The sequence below is a fragment of the Copadichromis virginalis genome, linkage group LG22 (genome assembly GCF_057382275.1).
Source record: "Copadichromis virginalis isolate Kocher_CV1m ecotype Utaka linkage group LG22, C_Virginalis_male_GT1.1, whole genome shotgun sequence".
In the NCBI taxonomy this organism is placed as follows: Eukaryota; Metazoa; Chordata; class Actinopteri; order Cichliformes; family Cichlidae; genus Copadichromis; species Copadichromis virginalis.
The window spans coordinates 28,828,869-28,853,383 of NC_140638.1; the positions used below are offsets into that span (position 1 = coordinate 28,828,869).

The 24,515-nt window shown below is 44.5% G+C and overlaps 1 protein-coding gene across 1 annotated transcript in view; it reads left to right on the forward strand.

The window, feature by feature from the left end:
• col22a1 (collagen, type XXII, alpha 1) overlaps positions 1-24,515 on the forward strand; it is a 73,485-nt gene that overhangs the window by 44,024 nt on the left and 4,946 nt on the right. Inside the window, exons 33-64 of the mRNA XM_085446056.1 lie at positions 6-47; positions 134-166; positions 1,006-1,059; positions 1,514-1,567; positions 1,651-1,704; positions 1,800-1,853; positions 1,956-2,009; positions 2,420-2,524; positions 3,771-3,815; positions 4,324-4,401; positions 7,487-7,522; positions 7,602-7,655; positions 7,823-7,867; positions 8,910-8,936; positions 9,008-9,121; positions 9,428-9,481; positions 9,639-9,692; positions 9,800-9,853; positions 9,945-9,998; positions 10,166-10,219; positions 10,368-10,421; positions 10,531-10,584; positions 10,673-10,717; positions 12,277-12,330; positions 14,962-15,015; positions 15,195-15,248; positions 18,934-19,005; positions 19,115-19,150; positions 19,231-19,275; positions 20,330-20,509; positions 20,618-20,684; positions 20,786-20,968. Coding sequence (XP_085302182.1) covers positions 6-47; positions 134-166; positions 1,006-1,059; positions 1,514-1,567; positions 1,651-1,704; positions 1,800-1,853; positions 1,956-2,009; positions 2,420-2,524; positions 3,771-3,815; positions 4,324-4,401; positions 7,487-7,522; positions 7,602-7,655; positions 7,823-7,867; positions 8,910-8,936; positions 9,008-9,121; positions 9,428-9,481; positions 9,639-9,692; positions 9,800-9,853; positions 9,945-9,998; positions 10,166-10,219; positions 10,368-10,421; positions 10,531-10,584; positions 10,673-10,717; positions 12,277-12,330; positions 14,962-15,015; positions 15,195-15,248; positions 18,934-19,005; positions 19,115-19,150; positions 19,231-19,275; positions 20,330-20,509; positions 20,618-20,684; positions 20,786-20,968 — 2,017 coding nt within the window. The remainder of the gene's footprint in view (positions 1-5; positions 48-133; positions 167-1,005; positions 1,060-1,513; positions 1,568-1,650; positions 1,705-1,799; positions 1,854-1,955; positions 2,010-2,419; positions 2,525-3,770; positions 3,816-4,323; positions 4,402-7,486; positions 7,523-7,601; positions 7,656-7,822; positions 7,868-8,909; positions 8,937-9,007; positions 9,122-9,427; positions 9,482-9,638; positions 9,693-9,799; positions 9,854-9,944; positions 9,999-10,165; positions 10,220-10,367; positions 10,422-10,530; positions 10,585-10,672; positions 10,718-12,276; positions 12,331-14,961; positions 15,016-15,194; positions 15,249-18,933; positions 19,006-19,114; positions 19,151-19,230; positions 19,276-20,329; positions 20,510-20,617; positions 20,685-20,785; positions 20,969-24,515) is intronic.

A 24,515-nucleotide genomic window follows, 5' to 3' on the forward strand; every position in this document is an offset into this window, starting at 1 on the left:
CTCAGGGTGAAGTGGGAGCTATGGGACCGCCGGGCATTCCGGGAAATGTGAGTAATATTTCTGCTGTTTGTGTGCGTGTTAACTGTAATAGAGTGCAGATGTGGTGAGATGTCACCTGCTTTCTTCTTCACAGGTTGCAAACGTCATTCCTGAGCCTGGTGAACCTGTGAGTACGCTTCTTCTATTTCACAAACTCCAGAATCAAATCCGTGAAGAATGGCTGTTTTTTTGTTTCTTTCTTTCAATTTGCTTGATTTTAAAAAAATAAATAAACATGTTTACATATTATATACCACCGATCAGACAGAACATTCGACACCTGACAGGTGAGGCAGATAACACTGATTATCTTTTCATCGTGGCAGCTGTTAGTGGGTGGGATACATTAGGAACCAAGTGAACATTTTAGAAAAAGGAAAAATGGGCAAGTGTAAGGATTTGAGCGAGTGTGACGAGGGCCAGATTATAACGACTGTGTCAGAGCGTCTCCATAACTGCAGCTCTTGTGGGGTGTTCCTGGTCTGCAGTGGTCAGTGTCTATCAAATGTGGTTCAAGGAAGGAACAGTGGTGAAGCAGTGACAGGGCCATGGGCTGTCCTGTTTGTTGCCACAAAGCAAAACTGGTTTAGGAATGGTTCCGGGAGCACAACAATGACTTTGAAGCATCGACTTGACCTTCAAATTCCCCAGAACTCAGTTCAGCCGAGCATCTGTTGGATGTCCTGGATAAATAAGGCTGATTCATGGAGACGCTACCTCACAACTTGCACAACTTAAAGTATTTGTTGGTGACATCTTGGTAACAAATACCTCATCACACCTTCAGCACATGTTCAGGGGTCTAGTAGAGTCCATGCCTCACCGAGGTCTGTTTTGGCAGAAAAAAGGGGGAAAGACACAACCTTAGGCAGGTGGTCATAATGCCTGATCAGTATAAACACTGTTCTTACTCTTCTCATCTTCTGCATTTTTGCCATTTATTTCATTGCTTGTTTTTACCTTAAGGGGAGACCTGGAGAGAAAGGAGAGAAAGGGGAACAAGGGAAACCAGGAGAGATGGTGAGTTTAGTTTTCACTTCCTCTTTTTACATAACCAAGCTTCAACCAGCAATACGCTCAGGATCCCACTAGGTGCCAGTAGAGATTTGACGTTGCTGCAGCGAGGATGTCCTGTTACAGTGAGAGAGCTCCCGAGACTTCCCTTAATTGGCTAAGTAAATTAAATATTTGACACTGTCATGCAGTGCCCTGAATCTCTGTTCTCTCTGCTTTGCTGATATATTGTATATTAGGTGCAGCAGAACAGAGTGCACTGGTATATTTAGCATTAAATAGGCAACATGAATTATGTGCTGGAATTAACAGACTCATATTCTTAAGGCAGCATATGACAGTAAGTCTTAAGTCTTCATCTAGGATCATCACTATTCTTCATTCGTTTTTAGAGTAGCCCTTTTAACGCTTTAAGAGAAATGTTTTAATATATTTTTAAATTGATGCATCTTCTCTGTAGGGTCCAAGAGGACTACCTGGTGAACAAGGTTTTAAGGGACCACCTGGACTACCGGTACAAAGCTTGTTATCTCCTCACTCGTTTTAAGCTACAGTCATTCCGACTGGAATATCTCTGATTAGCTGCTTTGCTTCCAGGGCCCAAAGGGTGAGACTGGACTCACTGGAGAGACTGGGCGTGTTGGAGACCCAGTAAGTAGTTCCATCTAACAGGATTCACTTTTTAACACCAAGCGCTACGTTTTCTGTACGATAGAGGATGACGATGACCTCTGTGTTTCTACCAGGGTCCACCTGGCGTAGCTGGCCTTCAGGGTCCCCGTGGACTACCAGGAAGTGTGGTTAGTCTTTTCTTTCTGATCATTTATGTCTGTTGCAAGTGCTTCCTATGACTTTATACTACACATTATTAAATTAAGCTAAGAATTATTTTTATGTTTTAGGGCATACCGGGAATTATTGGGCCTCCAGGTCCAGCTGGACAAAGAGGAGACAAGGTCAGTCACTTATGTTTAAAATCCATGAGTGTGTTTGGTGGGTGTGATTTGACAGGATCAGGACTTTGCTGAGACTGGTATTGGCAGAGAAACAGACTGCTGAGAAAAAGAGTGACCTTGTATGTCCTCCATCATTGTTTCAGTTTGTGAATTCATTTGAATCCTGCTGCAGCAGCTACATGTAGGAGTAGCAATTCAGAGCTCTTTGTACTCTCTCTGCAGTTTTAATATGAAGGACAAGGTGTATAATAATTATAAGACTGAGATTTAAAATAATAAATGATCATACATAGAATTGAATTTGACTACTTTCAGAATCCAGAGCAACAGAAAAAAAAAGTATCTGAGCCATCTGCTTTGCTGACTTGAGAGACAAAAGCAGAATCTTTTTATTCCATTATTTATTTTAGGGGGAACCTGGAAAACCAGGACAACAAGGTCTCGCAGGACCACATGGAGAGCCTGGTTTGCCTGGACCTCCTGGACTACCAGGGAAGGGGAAAGATGGACAAAATGTAAGGCACAGCTATGTTATTTACTGAATGTTTACCATAGTTCATCCTACAAATATAATGATATTTAAAGTCATTTAATACAATATCATATTATAGGACAGTGCCACAATTATGATTAGAATAGATCAACTTGTCTGGATTTCAGCCCTTCTGTATCACATTAAGATTTTTTTCATCTCCATCACCATGGCAGCTGTATCCATCTCTTATACTGTCAAAGGCTACACCATGGAGCCAGCTAACACAAGTTAGAAAGAGGACAAACAAAAACAAAAAACACCTAAAATTAGAGCACAGGCTCTTTGTAAGGGCTTTATTACATAGCATCCATAATATTTTTCCAATAATTCAAATGAAATGGTCAGAATGGCACAAACACAGACAAGAGGTGTAGCCGACTGCTACTGGCTACACCCACCCGAGGACAAAATTAGCTCTAAAGATGTGCATGACCGGCTTGTAAACAAGTTTTCAAGGCTGAAGTTGGTATTTGAATGTTGGAGGCTGACTCACTTTTGCAGCCAATCTCAAGTGGCCTTTAGAAGAACTGCAATTTTAAGGAATTTTGCATAGAATTTTTATTCATTTTTCCTATTTGTTATTCCTAAGCAGTTTACCTTCAGCTGCTTTAAAGTTTGGGAGAATTATCCTGGTGAACACTGCCAAACCATATTATTTTCTCTTTTTATTTGATTATTATTTGACACTTGGCAAATCTTATGAAGTCTATCTGCATTTTAACAACAGAAATGTATGCTTATTGAGGTTAGGATTACCTCTCCCGTGTGACTGTGCCTCAGAACAGTCTTTTGTATTTCCACATGTGTTCTGCTTGTAAACATCTCCTTGCCTGTTGAACCGCAGCGTAATATGAGCACTTGTATGAGGCAGAAAACAAGCCTGAGTAGGCACATTTTGTGCTGGAGCTCAACATGTGTCTTCATCATTTTTCACCGTGATCCAAACATGTGGCCGTCCTGCTGACGGGGCAGAGCAAACAGGAAGGACATTGTTAAGACATATAACATTAAAACAGCAGAGGGGCACAACGGATTTGCCTCACAGCAGTTTTCACTCCCCTTTTTTTTCTTTTTACTTCTTTTACAGCTGCCAGGTGCGGCCCTGAGGCCTCGATACAGTCACGTGCATGAAGAATAGGAGCTCTTTGTGGACCATAAATGATTTATTCAAAGATGTTTAATTGCAATATTTTGGTTAATAACCAATTTTATTTGTGGTATTACAGGGAGACCCGGGGCCACAGGGAATCCAAGGACCCCCAGGGCTGAAGGTAATGTCATTTCAGAAGTTTGTAAGAGTTTTCTAGGTCTCCTCAGCTGCTCCGGTTTATCATGCACAGGTGCTCCTTTGTTGATGTGGAAAAACGTTCTTTTTTTTTAGTTGTTGTTGCCCGAATGAGGAAAAAAACAATTCATCTTTGTAGAAAGCAGCAAAAGCAATTCCCGTGTCCACTGCTCTGTGACCGTCGCTCTGATTATGACTGCCTCTTTGTTGTGAAGAGCTTGATGTGAAAGTTTCAGCACGCGTGAGGCTGGGAAGGGGCATTTGGTGGATTTATGGTGTCAAACTGCTCACCCTCATCACCGAGACGTTTTCTCTTCTGACTACAGAAATGTCTTAGATTGTATTTGTTTTATTCATTTTTTCCCCCAGTCACTCAGAAAAAAGTTGTATTTCTGGGTTTGGCAATCATTGCTGAATGCAGTGCGCCAGAACCTTAGCTAAACATACTGGCAGCTGGAGGGTGAAATAAATTTAGCTTTTTCTTTTCGTCCCAGGGTCAACCAGGGTCAAGAGGAGAACCTGGGTTACCAGGGGACAGGGGTCCTGCAGGAGAAGGCAAAGTAGGACAAATGGTACGTACACCACGCCACAGTGATCCTTTTGACCTTCAGATCACTGGTAACCCGTCTAAGTTAGTGTTGTTGGTTTTTTTTTTGGGTTTTTTTGTTTTTTTGCCTGTCCCATTTGGCTCTTTTGCCATCAGAATTATTGTCTAAAGGCAAAAAAAGATGCCCAAATGGATTTACTTTACCAAATTGACCATCCCAGCCTTGCCGTAATGGTCCATTTGATCAATCAATCAATCAATCAAAGCTTTATTCGTCACATGCAGGTTGCCCTGCAGTGAAATGGGACCCCCCCCCCCCCGACCTTACACATATAGCACAAACATTACATGGGGATACAGGTCGGAGATTGGTAGAATCAGAGAAAAACATTGAAATGTACATTACAGTGGGGAAGTACAAGAGGAAAAAAGAGACCCCTACTCATGCTGTGCTTCCATGGTAGGACAGCATGAGAACAGGAAACAAAAAAACTCCTTTGCACAAAAAAGCACATAAATGTCCACAGCACAACATTGTGAAGACATGACAAGCCACAGGGGTGGGTGGGGGGTGAGGAGTAATCCGAAGAAACACAGCAGCCACCCTGCACAGCGCTATCATTCCAGCGCGGCACACAGACCCGCCGTGTTCCCTCGCCGGAAACAAGCATCGAAGGCGTTGGAAAGGGAGGGGGGATGAGTGAGTGCCTATCAGTGTAAGTGTATGTGTGTGCGTGTCCATAGTTCAGCGGAGACAGTGATTCACCTTTTATTGTTTATTTTATTTTCACTTACTGAATACGGGACAGACTTGACTGGGGGAAAGAAGGGGAGAAAGAAAGAGGGAAAGAGAAACAGCTGAGAAGAGGGATGGGGGAGAAGGGCAAAAGACAAAAACCAACAGAACGGGCAGAGAAAAAAAAAATGCATATATCAATCACCTGGATCACCTGCTGAGAAAGAAAAAAGAAAACAAGCAGAAGAGAACAAGAGTAATAGAATAAACAGCATCACAATGATATATGGGAATATGACAGTAAATACTAAATGTTAAACATTATTGTGCAGCACATAAGATCAACAGAACACAGTGTGCTTTGAGGTAGGAGCCAAAAAGGGTGTAGTTTGTGGGTGTGATCACCCGTGTGTACACCTGTGAGCATGGACGCGCTTGTTTTTTGTTTTTTAAAAGGTTCCTTCATGTAATGATCTGCTAGAGGGTGTGGGGGGGCCACAGCCCCGTCCTCCAGGGCATGAAGCAGGTATGGAGGAGATCAAAACTCCAGACATCCAGAGGCCCCCAGAACACAAGAGACCAAGGAAGACCAACAGAGGGGCAGCCGCGCCACTGTCCCAGAAAGAGCTGAGGAGAGTTCCAGATGAGGGCTCACTCAGCAGCCGCGGAGCAGAAGCCAGGGGGAGTTGCAGTGACGCGCCCGTGAGCTCCACCGGCAGCCAGCCGTGCCTGAGTGACCGAGCCCCAGGCCGAGAGGCCGGGGGCACCCCACCTCCGAAGTGGCCCGAGCGAGCCCCAGGCTCCAGGCCCCGATAAGCGGCCGCCAAGGAGTGAGCCGGTGTGTACCCGGACGCCCATCCCCGGACACAAAGAACCACCAATGCACCGATGTCTGAGGGTGTCTGCCACTGGTGGGGGGAGATAGGCCTCCAAACCTTGGAGGGCCTGAGGTGTCCCCAGAGAGGTGGCGTCTGATACCCAACCTGACATATAGACACAGACATACAGGCACACACAGACACAAACATCCATTCCCACCCTCATGCTCTCATATGCACTTACTCCACACTCAACCAACGTGGAGACAGACATAAAGAGACGCTGTACACACGATCACACTCCCCAAGCGTACTCTACAAACCGGGTCTAGGTACTCTTGCCCCTGGAGGGGGGAACTGCACCCAGACCCAGGTGGTGTTTCCCTTTTCCCTGCGGTGGGGGGAGGCAGACCGCCCCGACTCCGCAGCAGCAGAAAGGCCCCACACTCCAGACCGCAGTCGGACGGCCAACTCCTCCTCCTAGTCCTAGCCCCCCCGCTCCAGCAGGCCGCAGAGAATGGGGGTGAGAGAAGACTCCAAACCTCCCTCCACCCGCTCATTGTAGTGTTGATGCATGTGTGTTTTAAGGTGCATTTAAAACCCAGGAGGGCATGGAGCTACCTGCCAGAGAGCAGCAGGTAAGCGCATGGTCCCTCCTGCTAGCCCTCAATGTCTACGTGTATTTAAAATTGAGAGGTGGGCAACGACGCCAGGGGTGGGGTGTACACCCTGATGGTACTTTGGACTCCGTGTATCGTGCCCACCCCCAAGATCCTATATGTATGTGTAATGAGAGTGTGAGTAATGTGAATGTCTAAGTTGTGGGATAAAATTGAGGCAGAGGCAGCCCGAAGGGGACAGAGGGGGGGGGGGGGGGGGGGGTAGCCTCCTCTGCACCCTGGTGACATACCCCTACTCCAAGGTCCTGCATGTGTGGGTGGTTGTGGTGGAGCGGGAAGAGGGAGGCAGCTGGAGATGGGGAGGGAAGGAAGGGAGGGGCAAGTGACCCCTCCCTGGGGCCAGCTCCCCCGCTGACCCCAGTAGGCACCCCCATACTCCGCGACCCACCAGGGAAAGGGGGCCCAGGCCCATCCAGACCGGGGCCCAGTGCAGCAGCGCCTCCCGGCCCCACAGAGCCTGGGACAGTCCACCCAACCCCACCACAGAGAAAACTGCACCCTCCCCACCATCCACTCATCTTCCAGACTACATAAGACAATAAACACCCAGGCTGAGATCTTCCTCCACCTCTCCTGTATCTCCCCCTCCTGCAGAGGGAGCTCCTGAGGAGAGGAAAGCTCCTGCAAGATGTGACAATCTTCCCCACCAGTTGAAGAGCCCCCCAGGTGGCTCGATGCGCCGGCGGCAGAGTGTTGTTAATGCCCATCGTATTTTTGTTTAATTTTTTTTCTCTGCTTGCAAGCACCAAAGATAAACTCTAATGCCAAAATATGTAACACTTTACTGGAAATGTAACATCTCATCGTCTAGATCCTGAAGATTTACAATGTTGCTTTAACGTTAGCCACAAATTTCACCATGACTCTTGTTTACAGGGACCTCCAGGACAAACTGGACCATCTGGACCTGTGGTGAATATTTACTGAAGCATTTTTTAAATAACTCCATGCTATTATTGTATCGTCTTTAACGTGCATTTCTGGGTTTAAGGGTTTGAGGGGTCCACCAGGTGTTGCTGGTCCTCAAGGCCCAGCAGGTCACAATGTAAGTCCAACACTGAAATATTTACTCATAAATAAGTTCATTTATGCTTCACTTGTCTTGACTTGTATAACTCTCTGCAGTGAACCACAGTTTTGGTGGATGCTGATGCATGCCTGTGATCTTCAGCTGATAGAAAATGTAATGTGTGGCTTTTTCTCCAAATGTAGGGTCTGCCAGGAAGGCCAGGAGAAAAGGGCTCACCAGGAGAGCCTGTAAGTACACACAGCGAGAGAACACCAGGCTACATCAGAGCTTCTGTTTCTCCAGCTGTTTGCTTAGTTTTAGTGCATGCATTAAATATAAAGCGGGATATGAGAACACTTTGTCCTGTCACTATCACTAGGATCATGTGAGTTATCAGAGCAATTTTTGTTGGTCGCAGCTTTTTTTCATGAAAAGGTTCTAAAAAGGCCTAAGCTTAGCAGCTAAATATGTTTCTCAGACTTTAACATGACACAAAATAGACATAAAATGAGAGCAATATTGGAGAGAGACTAAATTACTACTCAGATTGCTGTTTGAGCATGCTTGGGAGTTTGGAAAACTACATGCAGTGTATGGGGGTTTCAAAGTAAGTACAAAACATCAGGCCTGTTGCTTGTCGGTCTAAAACCTTGGTTTGCATCCAGCTCTTGTTTGATGGCCACACGCTGACTGCAGTGACTGATTGTGGGGGTGTCAGCGAGCTTCCTCTGAAGGTTTTTCAGGTGTAGCTGTACAGCAAGGATGAGGGAACTTAGTCATTGAGGAGGGGCTCAGAGTAGTTTGGGTGGTTTGGGCATCTTATGTGTCCTCTCTGCCTTGACGTCACCTCAGTATCTTACCAGAAGACCTGGAGGCCATGACCTGGGCTCCTCTGCTTAGACTGCCACCCCCACGACCTGGACCCAAATAACTGGCAGGAAACAGATGCACGGCTGAATGGATGTTGCTTTGTGTTAACATGTTCATCCTACCAACTTTATAAGGCTACATTTTATTCTTGTTAAAGATTAAAGTCAACCTTAGAGTGTCACTAATGTAAATGGTCAGCTTCTGGCTGCAGCTCGGGGAAATGGGAATAAAACTCTGGAATCTAGTTTTAAAGTTGAAGTTGGAAATCTTGAGAGTCCACTAGAACGCAGAATTCATTTTGGAGCAAGATGTTTATATTCTATATATATATGATACTTTTTTTGGACACAATTTTGGCTTGTGCACAGATCCCTTGATGTTACTTTGTTTCCATTAACTCATTTATTTTCTGTCTCCCAGGGAAAAGCCCCAGACTTTGACCCAAAGGTAAGAAGCCATTATTTGATATGATTTGATATGTGGATCATTTGATGACAGCGTGTCTGTGCCATCTTTAGGAGTTTTGCTCAGACTGCCCTGCAGGACCACCGGGACCACCTGGACTCCCAGGAATCCCAGGAGATAAAGGACAACAGGGACCTGCTGGGAAAAATGGAGAAGATGGATACCAAGTGGGTCAAAGTTATTAACATGTCATAATTAAAGTGAATGACCTCACTTCACTTCTCTTGCCTAAAGTCTATTATAATGTAAAAGCATGTATTTAAGCACATTTTATAAAGTGTGTGTTTGCTGCCCTGTGTGAGTCATGAGGTCAGAGCCTCGCCATCCGTCACCTGCTGTGACGGATGGCGAGGCTCTGTCTGCATCATTAGCTCGGCCTCCTCTGGGGGGTAGCGGTGAGCGATTAGCAACCAGCGACGGTGCTCGCCACTGTTGGCTCGGACAGAGACTGATGGTCTGCTGTGTCATTGCAGGGCCCGCCAGGACTAGCCGGACCTCCAGGGGCCCCCGGAGCCGATGGAGGAAAGGCATGTGTGCTCACTTACTGCCAAACTTATTAGCTGCTTCAATCAGTTTTTTTTTTTTTTTTTTACATCATTCAGACGTTAGGGAGATATTTTGAACTTTATTTTCTCAAGCCTAACGTTTTTCCAACCAAATGCTTTTCTCTTTTTGTCACCACAGGGTGTAAAAGGTGATCGAGGACCTGCTGGAAACCCCGGAGACAAAGGGGACAAGGTGTGTTTTTCCACTGTGACATTTCCAACCTTCCTCTCGCTGTGTTTGAAGAAACATCCAATGCAAAGTCTTCAGCTCGATTTTAATGACCATTATCTGTTTAATAGGGTCACCCGGGGCCTCCTGGTCATCCAGGTCCTCCTGGATTAATGGGTACACCTGTAAGTCGATGTTTCAGCCTTGTTTACAACATTGTCAGAATACGTGAAAAGTGAATATTGACCTCCACTGACATCGTCTCTTCCTCTTCAGGGTAACGATGGGTTGCCTGGGCCTGCGGGCCCCCCAGGACCCTCTGGAGAAAAGGTCGGTTAGCACCCTGTGTACTTTCTGCTCAGAGAGCCCATTACCCATGTGTCATTATTGTACAACCCGCTTCCCTCTAGCGTGTAGGTCACCGTCCTGTGCCGTAATAATGGCTATTAATCATTTCTTTTTTGTTGGTGACCCGTTTTTGTGTTTGTTTTCACCAGGGCAAAGAGGGTCTCAAAGGAATCCAGGGACCACCAGGGCTTCCTGGCTTGATAGTAAGAAAAATCATGAGAACGTAAAGCATCATGAATATGCAGTTCCTGCTGGATGCTGTGATTATTTTAGGCAACAATATAAAACCATAAGTGGGCCTTTGGGTCTTTGACGCTGCAGACCCTAAATAATTGTTTTCCTTTATCACAGGGGCAGCCTGGCAAAATGGGAAAAGATGGCAGACCAGGTGAACCAGGAGAACCTGTAAGTTGATGGAAATGACCCACAGAGCATAAAAAGTTTGAACACTAACTGGAAGATATTGTCTGTATTTATTTATACACACATACTCACTCAAGGTGTTTCCTTTCAGGGCAAACAAGGTGAAACTGGACCCCCAGGAAACTCAGGGCTCAGGGGACTCCCTGTAAGTAGCCAGCAGTAGATCTGATAGAAGAACCTGGTGATATGCAAATTGCTGTGACTGATTCGCTGCACCTTCTCTTTCTAACCAGGGCTTCAAAGGCCACAGAGGAGAACCTGGAGCTCCAGGAACTAAGGTTGGTTTGCTTTTAATGTATTTGAGCAGAGAGGTGCGCTGTTAAACAAGAATAATATGTTAGAGACATTACAGGAGAAAGAGAAGGAGTTATAGGTCAGTGTTAATGAATGGTCAGGTACAAAGACTGAAATCATAATGATTAAAACGCAGCCAATGACCAAAGGAAAACTTCAAAATACCAGTTTAAAGACATCTGGCTTTTGAGAGTAACACATAGAGACATGATGGATAATTCTGAAGACATTTTTCATTTTCTCTATACCTGTTTATTATCTTTTCCACTTAACTGAATAACTGACACATGAAACGTAAGGAAGTTGATAACCACCGTTGCAATACTGTCGCCTACTGAGGCTTTAACGTTTCTTTCAGCCAGTTACCACAAAGAAACGCTGGCTATCTTGAGCTTGCCTGGTAGTCTAACCCTCAGTTTAACTAAAACATAGCTATTTTTCCTTTTTCATGCAGTATCAGACTCCTAAAGCAAAGTAAAATAACCCACCGCATTACAGACTATATCAACTATTGTAATGCCACGACTAAATACAAATACCGAGAGATTCCAGCAACAAGACGGGACACAGTTTCTCCTTTTACTTCACAAGGCCGCGCATAAACAGCTGACCTTAAAAATGCGAGCTAAAACCATTTTGAGATTCTGGCAGTGCAAAAAAGCAGAAAATCTGCACCAGTGCAGTTTTATTTATGTTTTGTGACAGCATTTTTTTTCCTGAAGAGGTGTGCAGTTTGCCAGACAGCGTGATGGGTCCTGAAACAACTACCCAAAATAATCTTGGTGTCTGTGCAGACTTGCTGCATTCATGTTACCCTCAAGAAAAACCAAGTAAAACATGCAAATATAATCAGTGACGGTGCGACAAAGGACAACAAATGTAGCCGCGAGTGTCGTCGTTGGTGGCTTTGAAAACTGCCGCACCGTCACTTTCTCAACTGCTCACAAATGCATGCAGTGTGAAACTGGCGAGGAGTGTTACTTAGTCTCTGGCTCAACAGCCTTACTCACAGCAGGGGTGCAGGGTATAGCACACAGCCACGTTCGCTGTTTAGCTCGCCGCACTGCACCGTCACCTCATATCTGACACCAGCCCAGAGGCTCACCTTTTTTTTTTTAAACACCTGTTTTAATAGAGACTCATCACACCTGCTGCTTTCTTCTGGATTCTGTCAAAGCCCCGTGACCAATAGCATGGCTCATTACAGACAAGTCTGAGTGAGTCACAGCGAGGCAGGCAGCCTCCTCGCCCTGCAGCCACTCTGCAGACAGCTTATTAGAGGAATTGTTGCCGTAGACACAAGACTTACCCTTCATTATCACCTCCATGTAAATTAAACTCAATCTTAAAATTGAAAGTAGATTTTACAAGTGCAGAATGTCTCAGCGTTGTCTGGAAGCATCATATAGATTCTTACAGGAAGCTCTCTGGTCTGCAGTGTTGTGTTATTCTTATAAGCAGCAAAGGTTACATTATGAGTCATCGTAATGTAACCTTCATATTCTCTCTTTGTTTAGTTGATGTTTTTTGTTATGTGGCACAGGGAGAAGATGGAAAGCCGGGATCACCTGGACGTGACGGTAAAGCTGGGAAAGAGGTACGTGGTGGGTTTTATCAAATTTCGCTTCCTTCATTTCTACTTTAAGTGCTTAATGCATTTTTTAGAGAAGTACTCAGGCCAAGGTTTATCACACAGCTGCCCTAAACTAACAGTAGTGGGAATTAGCAACCAGTATGTGCAGTTTTTTAACTTTAACATTATCGTTTATGAGTTTTCTGGAAATTTTCAAATGTACTGTTTTACAAAAAAACCCAAAATATTATTATTATTTGACGAAACTGCCAATAATTTGCCAATTAATTTACTTGCATTCCTAAACTGAACATTTTTTAGTGAATGAATGTTATGCTTGATTAATTTCTGAGTGCTGACTCAAACTCGGGTGTAAAGATGTAAATTCAGTTACTCTCCTAATAAATAACTGTCACACAGCTGTGTGGCAGGTCGTGTGGGACACAGTTGCAGAAATCAGAGACAAAGAATAAACTAAAAGACAGTTGTATTGCCGTCCTAAAGCTCAATAATTCACAAACTCAAACAAAGAAGAAGCTGCGAAAACGTGGAACTCGAGGAAGACGCTGCGAGAGGAGAGGACGTGACAAAGGGTAGTGGAGGACAGAGACAGTAAATACACAGGAAGGTAATTAAGAAAGTGGAGACAGCTGAACAAGAACAAATCAGGAATAACAAGACAGGGGAAGCAAAACTGAACACAACACACAAGCATGAAAAGGAAAACACAGTGATTCCAGAAAAATCAAAACCCAGAGATCATGACGATAACAATATAGCTCTTAGTTTTAAACACGTTTGACAGATTTCTTCTTGTTTTTATGACGCTCTCATTCATTTATTAAGCACTGTACATATATACAGAAAGGGGCACCACAAGGAAAAATGCAGCTTTTATTATATTCAGTTTTCAGCCCTTATGGCGCACTGAGGAACAGACAATACATTTAAAGGAAAGAAACGTACACATGAAAAAACCCCAAATAAACCCTGATAATGCCTCGACTGCAGCTCTCTGATATCCCCCCTGCTGTAAACATTTGTCACCCCCTTCAAAATCCTCCAGCACGTTCTGTCTCAGTCGCTGAGCTCTTGACTGTGATCATTAATGTTGTCTGGAAGCAGATGTATTGATTGAGGGAATGCAGATAATAAAAAAGTTTCTTCCTGGCACACCATCACCGGCATCTTTAATCATGTCTTTTATAACGACTGCGGCCAAGTCGTGGCAGTGCCGTTTTTATCTTTTGACACTGTGTGAGAGTTGTTTTGTTTTTTTTGGGGGGGTTTTTTCTCTCTTCGTCAAAGTGAAAACTCGCACATACACTCAGAAACTGCAGGATTGTTATGCCCCCATTTTTCTTGTGGCACGGTGTGCAGTAGCACTTCACAAAAACCTCTTTCACCAAGCTGATCCTCTGGCTGTGAGGCAATGAGACAGAATGTTCTCACAGCTCACGTCTCCTGAAGTAAGAATATATTTTTCACCTACAACAACAACAATTCCCATTTAACAGCCTCCTACAGGAGAGGCTGCGGTCCAGTAAGGCTATGCTACGTAAGGAGATCAAATTAGCCCTTTGCATGTTTCTTTCACTATTGAGCAACACAGTCGACTGAGTGCAGCTCAAACTGCCAGGTCACAAATGAATGACCTGATGCTACACGTGATGCTACTTGAATCTGGAAAGCATGCTCCAGTGTAAGAACTGGTGTTTACACCTGCGGTTCTTTGGCTACAACGTGGCGATGCAGCGTGGTTTTTCCCATCAAATGCAGGCTCTGCAGGCGGATGCTAAAAGAGGCTGAGGAAGCTTTTCACTAAATGAATTCTGAGCTTGCTTTATTATAAACCGCTCTGCATAAATCAGAGGCCTGTAACGGCCGACTTGTCCAACAGGCAAGAAAACGGCAACAATATTTCTGTGAGCAGTAGATATTGTGGTATCCACACTGTATTTCAGAATGTGATTAATCTCCACTCTCTGCTCAGATTCAGGCAAATGCTGCACAAAGTAATTTTACAAAGCTTCGTAATGTATTGAGCCGTACTGCTAAAGCAACACAAGAGTTTCTCAAAGTCAGTCATCTGATCTCAACCCAACAAAGCGCGTTTTTCAGTTACTGAAGACCAAACTGAAGGCAAAAGACCCAGAAATGGGCAACAACTGAATGTGGCTGTAGTAAAGTCCTGGCAGAGCATCTCAAAAAACGAAATCCAGCGTTTGTTGATGTCCGTGTGTTATAGAGGAGCCAGTGACACCTTATAGAATGGACCTAAATCTCTGGCACTGTTCACCTTTGATTACTCACTTGCGCTGATATCAACTGCTTTAGCGACGTTGGGGACCAATCAGAGCTTTAAAAAAAAAAAAAAAAAAAAAATTGGTATAAACAGCTGTAAATTGTAAATGTTAAACGGCTGAAGAAAATAAAATACATACAGTATATAATACGAGCAATAAAAGAAATAAGTATCTTCATCTTTCCGCCAGTACACATTTACTGTAGTGATGAAAAGATGCTGCTCACTCCAGAACGGAGGGTTTTGCACTGATGCTAATATTTAGCATCTGGCCCCCATTTTGGCCTAAAGATGCGATAAAATTCATTCAACCAGTTTGAATGCAGGGTACTAATGTTGTCTTCTTACAGGGTCTTCGGGGACCTCCAGGGCCAGAAGGACTTTTAGGCCCAAGAGGAGAGCCGGTGAGTCATTTTCAGTCACTGGCATGGCTGTCTGATGCAGAGAAGAGACAGCACGGTGTCACGCTGACAGATAGGGACATAAAGTGGCACTCAAGCTGTTTCTCTCACTGCCCTTCCTCATCAGTTTTTTTCCATTATATCTTTTTTTCTTCTTCTTGTTTTTTTAACTTGTATCCCAGGGCAAGCCGGGTGAACCGGGACCGTCAGGAAAATCAGGTCTCCCCGGAACACCGGTGAGTTTCCTCTTCCTGTTCTGCAAAATCTTTGCATTCAGTTTTACTGTTTTTTCACCTTTGATGTAAGAAGCACGTATCCCTAATTTAACTCTGTGACAAGCACCCAGAGAATGAATGAGCTGAAGCAGTATTTTCAGTGATAGCAGAACAGGCGTACATGAAACTGAAGGCAAGAGGAGACTTTTTGAAGAAATGAGCTGTCAGATTATGATGGAACATCAATGTTGCTCTGACTGGGGAGGGAACATCACTTTCCCTTGAGTGAGGAAGGGAGTTGGCCGGGTTGCTGCTAGTTGAAGAAAAGAAACCCTCAAAGTCAAGTGAATCAGGTGATCGTCATTTTCTAGAAGAGTCATCTAGTAATTGTGTTTTGACGCGCACCCACAGAGACACGCCTAAGCTGAGTCTCTGGTGACAAAAGGTCTGAATTGTCTGGTGATGCAGAATGCAACCAAGGTTATTGGAAGGTTTTGCACAGAGTGCCTGATATCAGGGGAAAAACAACTCTGGCTCACAAGGTTTCCTTCAGGGATGATTTTACAGTGAAAATGTGAGTGTGTGAGGATTTGGAGAAAAGCCAGCAGTGACAAAGCTATCGGTTAAAGAATTGGTTCACATTTACATTTTGAGTCTGTCAGGAAACAATATTCAAATGAGCACTTGAACGCTAAACAGGTTTCATTTGCTGTAATTATCAGTCCTGTTCAAACTGGCCATTAAATGATCCCTTTCTAAACTGCTTTGAACATAATTGACTGTAATCAGAATCTACATTCAGAGTTCACTTGAAGCAGTTGTGAGGGTTAAGCATCTTACCAAGTGGATATCGGAGTTAAATGAATTCCCTTTGCATATTTTCCTGAACTGTGTTTCCAGGCTCAGTTGCAGAGACTCAGTCTAAGCTTGTCACAGAGTAGCTAAGTAACCTTTATTAGTTGTTTAAGCTTAAAACGTTCATTCTGATTAATCTTAAAAGTAGAGACAGTGTCCGTCATTCCAACCATGTGCAGTGGTGCAGTACACAGTAAAATGAGATGACATCCCTACACGACCATGGTGCTACATATGACATATAACAGACAACCAACACAGGACTGCATAAAGTGCAATGTGCAAAAATTGCAACCCTTCCCCCTCCAAAAAAAACAACAACAAAAAAACAAAGGCAGTGCAACACTACATAGAAGACAACGATGTGGACCCAAGACAGTGCAATAGAAATGTGCAAAAAGAACCTTGGTGTATGAAGGTGTGTGTGTATGAGATTGTGCAGCTAAGTGCTCAGTAGTGACAGTTTGGGAGCTGGTTCTGTGAAAGGGAGACCCTTCAGCTTTCAGGCCTGTCCTCTGTGGAACGTGCTCCCAGTTTGGGAGCTGGTTTCACGGAAGAAGGGTCTGAAAGCTGAAGGCTCTCCATCCCATTCTGCTCTTAAATTCTCTAGGAACCAGAAGTAACGCAGGAGTCTGAGAGCAAAGTGCTCTATTATGGTGATATGGCACTATGAGGTCTTAAAGATAAGATGGAGCCTGATTATTCAGGGCCTTGTATGTGACGAGAAATTTTTAATTTTAATTTATCACGGAGCCAATGAAGAGAAGTGAGTATGGGAGAAACATGCTCTCTCTTTCTAGTCCCTGTCAGTACTCTCGCTGCAGCATTTTGCATCAACTGAAGGCTTTTCAGAGAGCTCTTAGGGTGAGCTGATAATAATGAATTACAATATTCCATTTTAGAAGTAATGAATACATGAACTAGTTTTCCAGCATCACTCAGACAGGATGTTTCTAATTTTAGAAATGTTGCACGAATGGAAGAAAGCAGTCCTGCATATATGTTTGATATGTGCATCGAAGGACATATCCTGGCAAAAATGACCCCAAGATTCCTCACAGTGTTACTGGAGATAGATGTAGCCACCATGATGTCCCCCAGTAGTTTCTTGGTGATGGTTTTGTTGCCATAATATGAACAATACTTCTTGCTTTGTAAGAGAAGCCTTGTATGTAGAATCGGTCCCAGCATCTGCCCTTGTTGCTACAGTAACACTAGGAAGAGCAGATGTTGGAGACTGCACTACAACCAAAGTTAATGCAACAGTGTGCAAGTCACCTTCGATGTGGTTACTTAGAAGATGGCGACCAGCCTGCAACAACTCAGTTAGTTGCTGTGACCATTATTGTTAGTAAATCTTCACCAATCTGTCTGTGAGTGATTGCAGTCAATCCGAGTCAGAGCAAACCTCCGTGTGCCAAACCTATTCAAACTCCTTGTGACTGAAAGTCATTACGTAGAGGTTCAATGTGCAATGTGTTCCCAAAAGCGAAACCCAGCCACCAAATTTATGCACAAACACTAGCAAGCTAGTGTTAGCCGATAACCTCTGTTAACCTCTGTGCACTGAACCTCTGAACCTTATAGGCTGCAGACACACAGAGCCACTAATAGTCTGTGCAAAACACAATGAAAGTTCCTCAAAAGGCACCAACTACACAAAGATGTTTCAGAGTTCATTGAGTCAAATTAGCTGAAGTGAAGCCCAATGGACAACCATCAGCATCAGTCAGAGAGACCATTCCTCTAATTCTAAGGCAGCTTTGTAAGTCATATTTCACATAGAAGTACTCTGCCCTTTTTTATACGTGGGTTTTAAATACACTTAGTAGGACCTGAGAGCCCAAACAGGAGAGAGCATGCTGAGCGTGGTCAGAGGTGAAACGCTGGTGTTAAATTACTCCTTAATATCAGGTGTAATAGTAAATCATCATGATTGCTATAAAACACCTCGCAGCAGTGACATTTTTAAATGCCGTATCATTAGTATGATAAACAAACCTTTATTTGAGGGTAAATAAATCCTGAAGCAAACTGTTTATTGTAAAGCAGTGTCACATTATTGGAAATGTCACAGCTAAACGTAGAGTTGGTAACGTCAGAGTACTGAGGAAAAGGCTGAAATATGCAGAGCGTTTGTTTAGTGATTCGTGCTGAAATCAAATCAGCTTATGTGTCGGTATCATGTGCAACGAGAATGTTAATAAGCTGTGGGAAGGAATAGCAGGACCTGTGCACCGACCTGTGGGCTGAAGGATGGTATCTTTGGAGGTGGACTAAATGTTGCTAACTGGAGGGCAGACGATATGCAGGAAGTTATCAGAGGAGTCGATGATATCAGTCAGCAGAGGAAGCAGATCAACAGGAGCAGCCCGGGGGAGGGAAGAGGGCAGCAACCAGAATGCAGAAAGGTTACAGAAGGAGATGGAGAGTGATTTCAGTGGATGGCGAAGGAGATGTTCAGAGGAAGAGTCAGATATCGACCAAAATGGTATCAGATGTCAGATTTACCACGCAAAGAAAAGGAAGGGGTGCAGTGAGTGGAGAGGAGCAGAGGTGATAGAGAAGCACATCAAAGATTTAAAATACAGCATTTTTTAAAAGAAAGTGTCGATAAAATGGGCATTAATACGTTTCTCCACTCTGTGGATGCATTAAGCAGCTTGTCTTTGAGCCCACGCGCTGGTTAGAAAATATGAATTTTAATGTTTTCAAGCCACAATATTTATGAAAATTTCATCCAGAGCTCTGCTGCATGCTGAGCAGGAAATGCAGCTAAATCTGCAGTAATGATGCAGCCCTGCTCATCTACAGTGTGCCATGTGACAAACATGTCTCTGCTGTCCTACAGGGTCTCAGGGGAGACAAGGGCGAGCCGGGCAATCCAGGGTTACCAGGCTTCAGTGGACCTAAAGGCCCCTCGGTGACTGCAAGATTATTTATTTATATATTCATGTTTTGATGTAAAGATTAATCGCAGCTCGCAAATACGAGCAGCTGTGGGTAATAATAGCTTTTATTTTGATTTCCAGGGTCCGCCCGGTCCAATTGGCCCAGAAGGAAAACAGGTAAGACTTTCCAAAAGAGAACTGATGACGTATCATCTTTATATCCACACTAACATTTACTTGTCTGTGGTATTTTGTAGGGTGTGCCGGGCAGAGCTGGTGATCGCGGTATCAAAGGAGAGAAGGTGAGCAGCGCTAGGAGTGTAAACCAAATCAGTTTTGCTGACCACTTTCGACATACACACTTACACATTATAGCAGCGTGTGACAATTACTGATGTGCCACAGGATTTTGAGTCAACCAGACAAATATGCTAGAAATGAATTTATACGTTTCCCCCCAAAATCCTTTAAAGAAACTTAAAATAAAGAAATAAGGGGGAAACTAATGACTTTATTGTGCTGAGCACACTATAATCGCATAGAAAACATGCCTGTGTGTGGGTGTGTATGAACTGTGGGGCTGTAAATGCAGGGCAAACCCACACTGCCCACATGTGGACCATAGCATTTTTGCCTTTTTATGTCCACACTGTCGGCTTGCTGATAAACAGCCCTATTGGCTCACCTGTTGGCTAACCCATACAGACCCGGCCAACATTTTACTCCACCACAGTTTTCTATGGGCAGTCTACAGTGAGGTTGCCCATAGAAAAGCCACACAGGGCTCTGTAAGGGCAAATTTGCTTTAAATGCCACACTTTAAAACAAATCTGACACAGACAGCAAGAACATTGGAGTGTGTTAAAGTGTGCGATAAGAGGATGGAGGCGTGGTGTCTGCACCATTTTATTAAAACAATGCAGGTGTCATGATACGTAGGTCTACATGCTGTTAGATCAAAACCACCAATAACGTGTGAAATGGCATTTGAGCTCTTATGTGCAGATATGAATAGAAGTGTGTTTTATTATTTTGTCTTGCTTTTGATGTGCCTTGGACACAAAAATTGATTCAGTTTGTAACAGAAGATGGTTCTCAGTGAAGTGAGTGGTCAGAATCTAAAAGTAACAGCTACACTAAAAACAGCACCGATCGTGTGAGGAAGTGTTCTTAACGAAGAGATCAGACAAATCTGAATTAGTTTTGGGTATTTTTGTTTTTTTTAAATATGCACACTTCATGTATAATGTCAACCATCTTAAAAAACACTAACTTTTGCCCAGCTGCCTTGCTGGTTACTTTGGGATCATGTTCTTCGAGGCTAAACATTTACAAACATGGTGACATCTGTTCCAGGGAGATCCAGGTACAAAGGGAGATAAAGGGCAGTCAGGAGAGCCAGGTATGCCGGGAAACCCTGGTCCCCCTGGCAGGAAGGGCCACACGGGGATGATGGGCATGTCAGGACCACAAGGAGAAATCGGAGCCCCAGGGCCACAAGGACCTTCAGGAAACCCTGGCCTTCCAGGGCCCAGGGTGAGTCATAAACCCAGCTGAAATAGACTCTGAAACAATATCGGCCCTACAGCAGTATGCACAGCACCATCAGATGATAAATTTTCATTAGCATCTCTGCTTCTCCAGGGAGAGTCAGTGTCACTGGAACAGATGAGGCGGCTCATCCAGGAGGAGCTGGCAAAACAGCTGGATGGTGAGGGGTTCTTCTGGTACCCTTTGAGATATTTGTTCATTTGGGTTCAATGAGAATAACCTTGCTAGATATATTACGCTAACCTTTCTTTCTGCTTCCAGCCAAATTAGCTTATCTCATGGCTCAGATGCAGCCAGCACATGTGAAAAGCACAGCGGGCCGCCCCGGACCTCCGGGCCCTCCGGGTAAAGATGGCAGCTCTGGACGCCCTGGGCCCCCTGGAGAACCTGGGATGCCCGGACAGAATGGAGGAGAAGGACCCAGGGGACCCATGGGCCCTAAGGGTAGGACAAGATTCAGAGAAATGTTTTTTGGTTTGGTTTGCTGCTATTGGTTTGCTTATGATCGTCGGCTCATTGTTGTTTAGTTGTTTCCAAAACAAACACCCAAAATAAACCCAAAAGTATTGTGGTTCTCAACATTGTGATGAATTCCATAACATCTTTAAAGTTAGCGACAGGCATACTTTTAAATTTCTAAATAAAGCGCTTCTATAATACTGAATTAGCATTAAAATTAGCATTTTAGCATATTAGCATTCCAAACACATCCCTGACTAAATTACTCTAAATGACGACACTAGCATGTTTTAGTATTTCCTGCCTGACTTATCAGACCACACACAAAATGTGTATCAACCAGCGACTTTATGTAAAAAATGGACGGAGCTTCCAGTTGTGAGTGCACAGTGTAAATTTTGTTAACACCTACTGTGCCGCATAGTGGTTGGCCATCTTGCGTTTCCTCTCAGTTTCTATTGCAGTTTGTGCATAAAACATTTTTGTGCATACTATATTTTAACACATTTTAATCATATCAAAACAACAAATCAGGAATACAAAAATGTGGCCAATATTTTGTGATATTTTACATTTTTATCCCCAAACGAACTCAAACACTGGAGTTTATTGAGTGAGCGTAGGCTGTTAGATCGCTGTTTACATCTCAATCCCAGGTTTAGAGTTTCCACAACTATTTACCTTGGAGGAGTTTGTCAAACCTTGTGAAATATGAGTCGATGAGTCAGTGAAGCTCACTTCTGTCCGATGACATGATGCTGAGGTGAGCTCTTGAGGTGTTGTAGAAAATGTCTGTCAAAGCACTGCTGCTTTTACTGAAGCTTTCTTTGAAGTGGATCTACAGTTGACAGACGCTTGGTGAATAAACTCTCATATGGTGTAAAAGTGTGAGTTAGCTGGCGTAATGTTAGCTTATAACCAGATTAGCATCAGTCTCGGACATTGTCTCCTGCCCCATGCATGAAGCTGTTGGAGAACTGGTGCTCGTTCAGTGACACACTGCTGCATCATGGGTGCACAAAGGAGCATTGCTGCCTTCCTCCCAGCAGCTGTTAGACTTTTTAACCATCATTGCTCCCAACAAAAGCAATACGATGTTTATATTCTAGTTGTTTATATCACTGCTGCTATTTGCACATTTTTTCTATTTTCTGTTTTTAATCATTTTTAAAATTAATATTTAATACTTAATTTAATTAATAATTAATTAAATTAATTAAACTTAATAACTGTACAGTTTTTGTCTCCAATGAGGGACAATAAAGGATATTTCTATTCTACTCTGTTGTATCCTGGCAGGTGTTTAGCCAGCTGGTGAGGTAGATGAAGGGGTGGTGGAGATATATAGTTTAAAACATCCATCCATCCATCCATCTTCATCCGCTTTGTCCGGGGCCGGGTCGCAGGGGCAGCAGCCTAAGCAAAGAGGCCCAGACCTCCCTCTCCCCAGCCACCTCCTCCAGCTTATCCGGGGGAATACCAAGGCGTTCCCAGGCCAGCCGAGAGATATAATCTCTCCAGCGTGTCCTGGGTCTGCCCCGGGGCCTCCTCCCGGTGGGACATGCCTGGAACACCTCACCCAGGAGGCGCCCAGGGGGCATTCTTGTCAGATGCCCGAACCACCTCAGCTGGCTCCTTTCGATGTGGAGCAGCAGCTGCTCTACTCTGAGCCCCTCCCGGATGGCCGAACTTCTCACCCTATCTCTAAGGGAGAGGCCAGCCACCCTTCGGAGGAAGCTCATTTCTGCCGCTTGTATCCGCGATCTCGTTCTTTCGGTCACTACCCACAGCTCGTGGCCATAGGTGAGGGTAGGGACGTAGATCGACCGGTAAATTGAGAGCTTCGCTTTTACACTCAGCTCCCTCTTCACCACGACGGACCGGTGCAGCGTCCGCATTACTGCAGCTGCAGCCCCAATCCGTCTGTCGATCTCCGGCTCCCTTCTCCCATCACTCGCGAACAAGACCCCGAGATACTTGAACTCCTCCACTTGGGGCAGGAACTCATCCCCGACCCGGAGTGGGCACTCCACCCTTTTCCGGCTGAGAACCATGGCCTCAGATTTGGAGGTGCTGATCCCCATTCCCGCTGCTTCACACTCAGCTGCGAACCGTTCCAGTGCGAGCTGGAGGCCTTCACCCGATGAAGCCAACAGAACCACATCATCTGCAAAAATCAGAGATGAGATTCTGAGGCCACCAAAGCGAAAGCCCTCCGCCACTTGGCTGCGCCTAGAAATCCTGTCCATAAAAATTATGAACAGAACCGGAGACAAAGGGCAGCCCTGGCGAAGCCCATCACCCACCGGGAACGAGTCCGACTTATTGCCGGCAATGCGAACCAAGCTCTTACAACGGTTGTATAGGGATCGAATGGCCCGTAGCAATGGGCCAGACACCCCATATTCCCGCAACACCTCCCACAGGACACCCCGAGGGACACGGTCGAATGCCTTCTCCAAGTCCACAAAACACATGTAGACTGGTTGGGCAAACTCCCATGCACCCTCAAGTATCCTGGAGAGGAGAAAGAGCTGGTCCAGTGTTCCGCGACCAGGACGAAAACCGCATTGTTCCTCCTAGTTTAAAACAGTTATTAGTAATATCTAGGTATTTAGAATGTCAGATAATAATTCCTTTGAGGTACACAGAGTTAGACCTGCTGTAACGTGGGTTGTATTCAGTGGTTGAGAGGAGGCTGCAGTCAAAAACTCCCGATGACACTGGTACTAGGAATTCCACAGTGCTTCTCCTTTAATAAACACACTCTTCACTAACCTTACAAGGCCCGGTTGAACGGCTGCAGTCTTGTCATACACGAAGCGAGCAGTGTTCATACAACCCGTAATATTACTATGAGTTAGGGAGGTAAAGATATGAGGTCCATCTCAGTCTATACGTCCATGTGCAAGCACGTTTCTCCCACATCGTACAGAGGGCAGTGACACATACTAGTGACATCACTAAACATTAACTTGGGTTGTCTTAAAGAGACACAGTTGTGACTGTTACACTGTTTCTACATTCTTCTCTGTAGAGCTTCTTTCAGCGTGTCAGAGGAGAAAGAAGTCAAACTCCTGCATGGGGCTAAACTACGAGAAGATAACAGAACAAATGGGAATGAAATAAAAACTTAAAGTGAGAAATGGATGGATTAAGTAGTGTGGGATTTTTTTAAAAAAATCCTTTTTTGTGCTTGTTAAGTCACTGATGAGGTCCAGAGAGATTTCATGTCAGAGACTGAGAGAGAGTGGAACAGCGGTGGTTGAGTTGAGACTTCGTCCTGTCTGCGTTTGTGCGCCTCACACCAGCTGCTCCTTTAAACTTTCATCTTAGGGCTCCCTGAGACAAAAGTTGTGCATGCCGTCTTCACAGCAGCTGTTTCAACATGACATTATCAGGTAACCACAGGTGTAACGCGAATTCTGACCCTGCTCCTTTTACACAAGCTAGTGTCGCTGTGGCCTTCATAGTGGCCTTCTTTCCTGCCTGTGACGGCGTAAACAGGACATAGTTAATCCGATCAATCCTG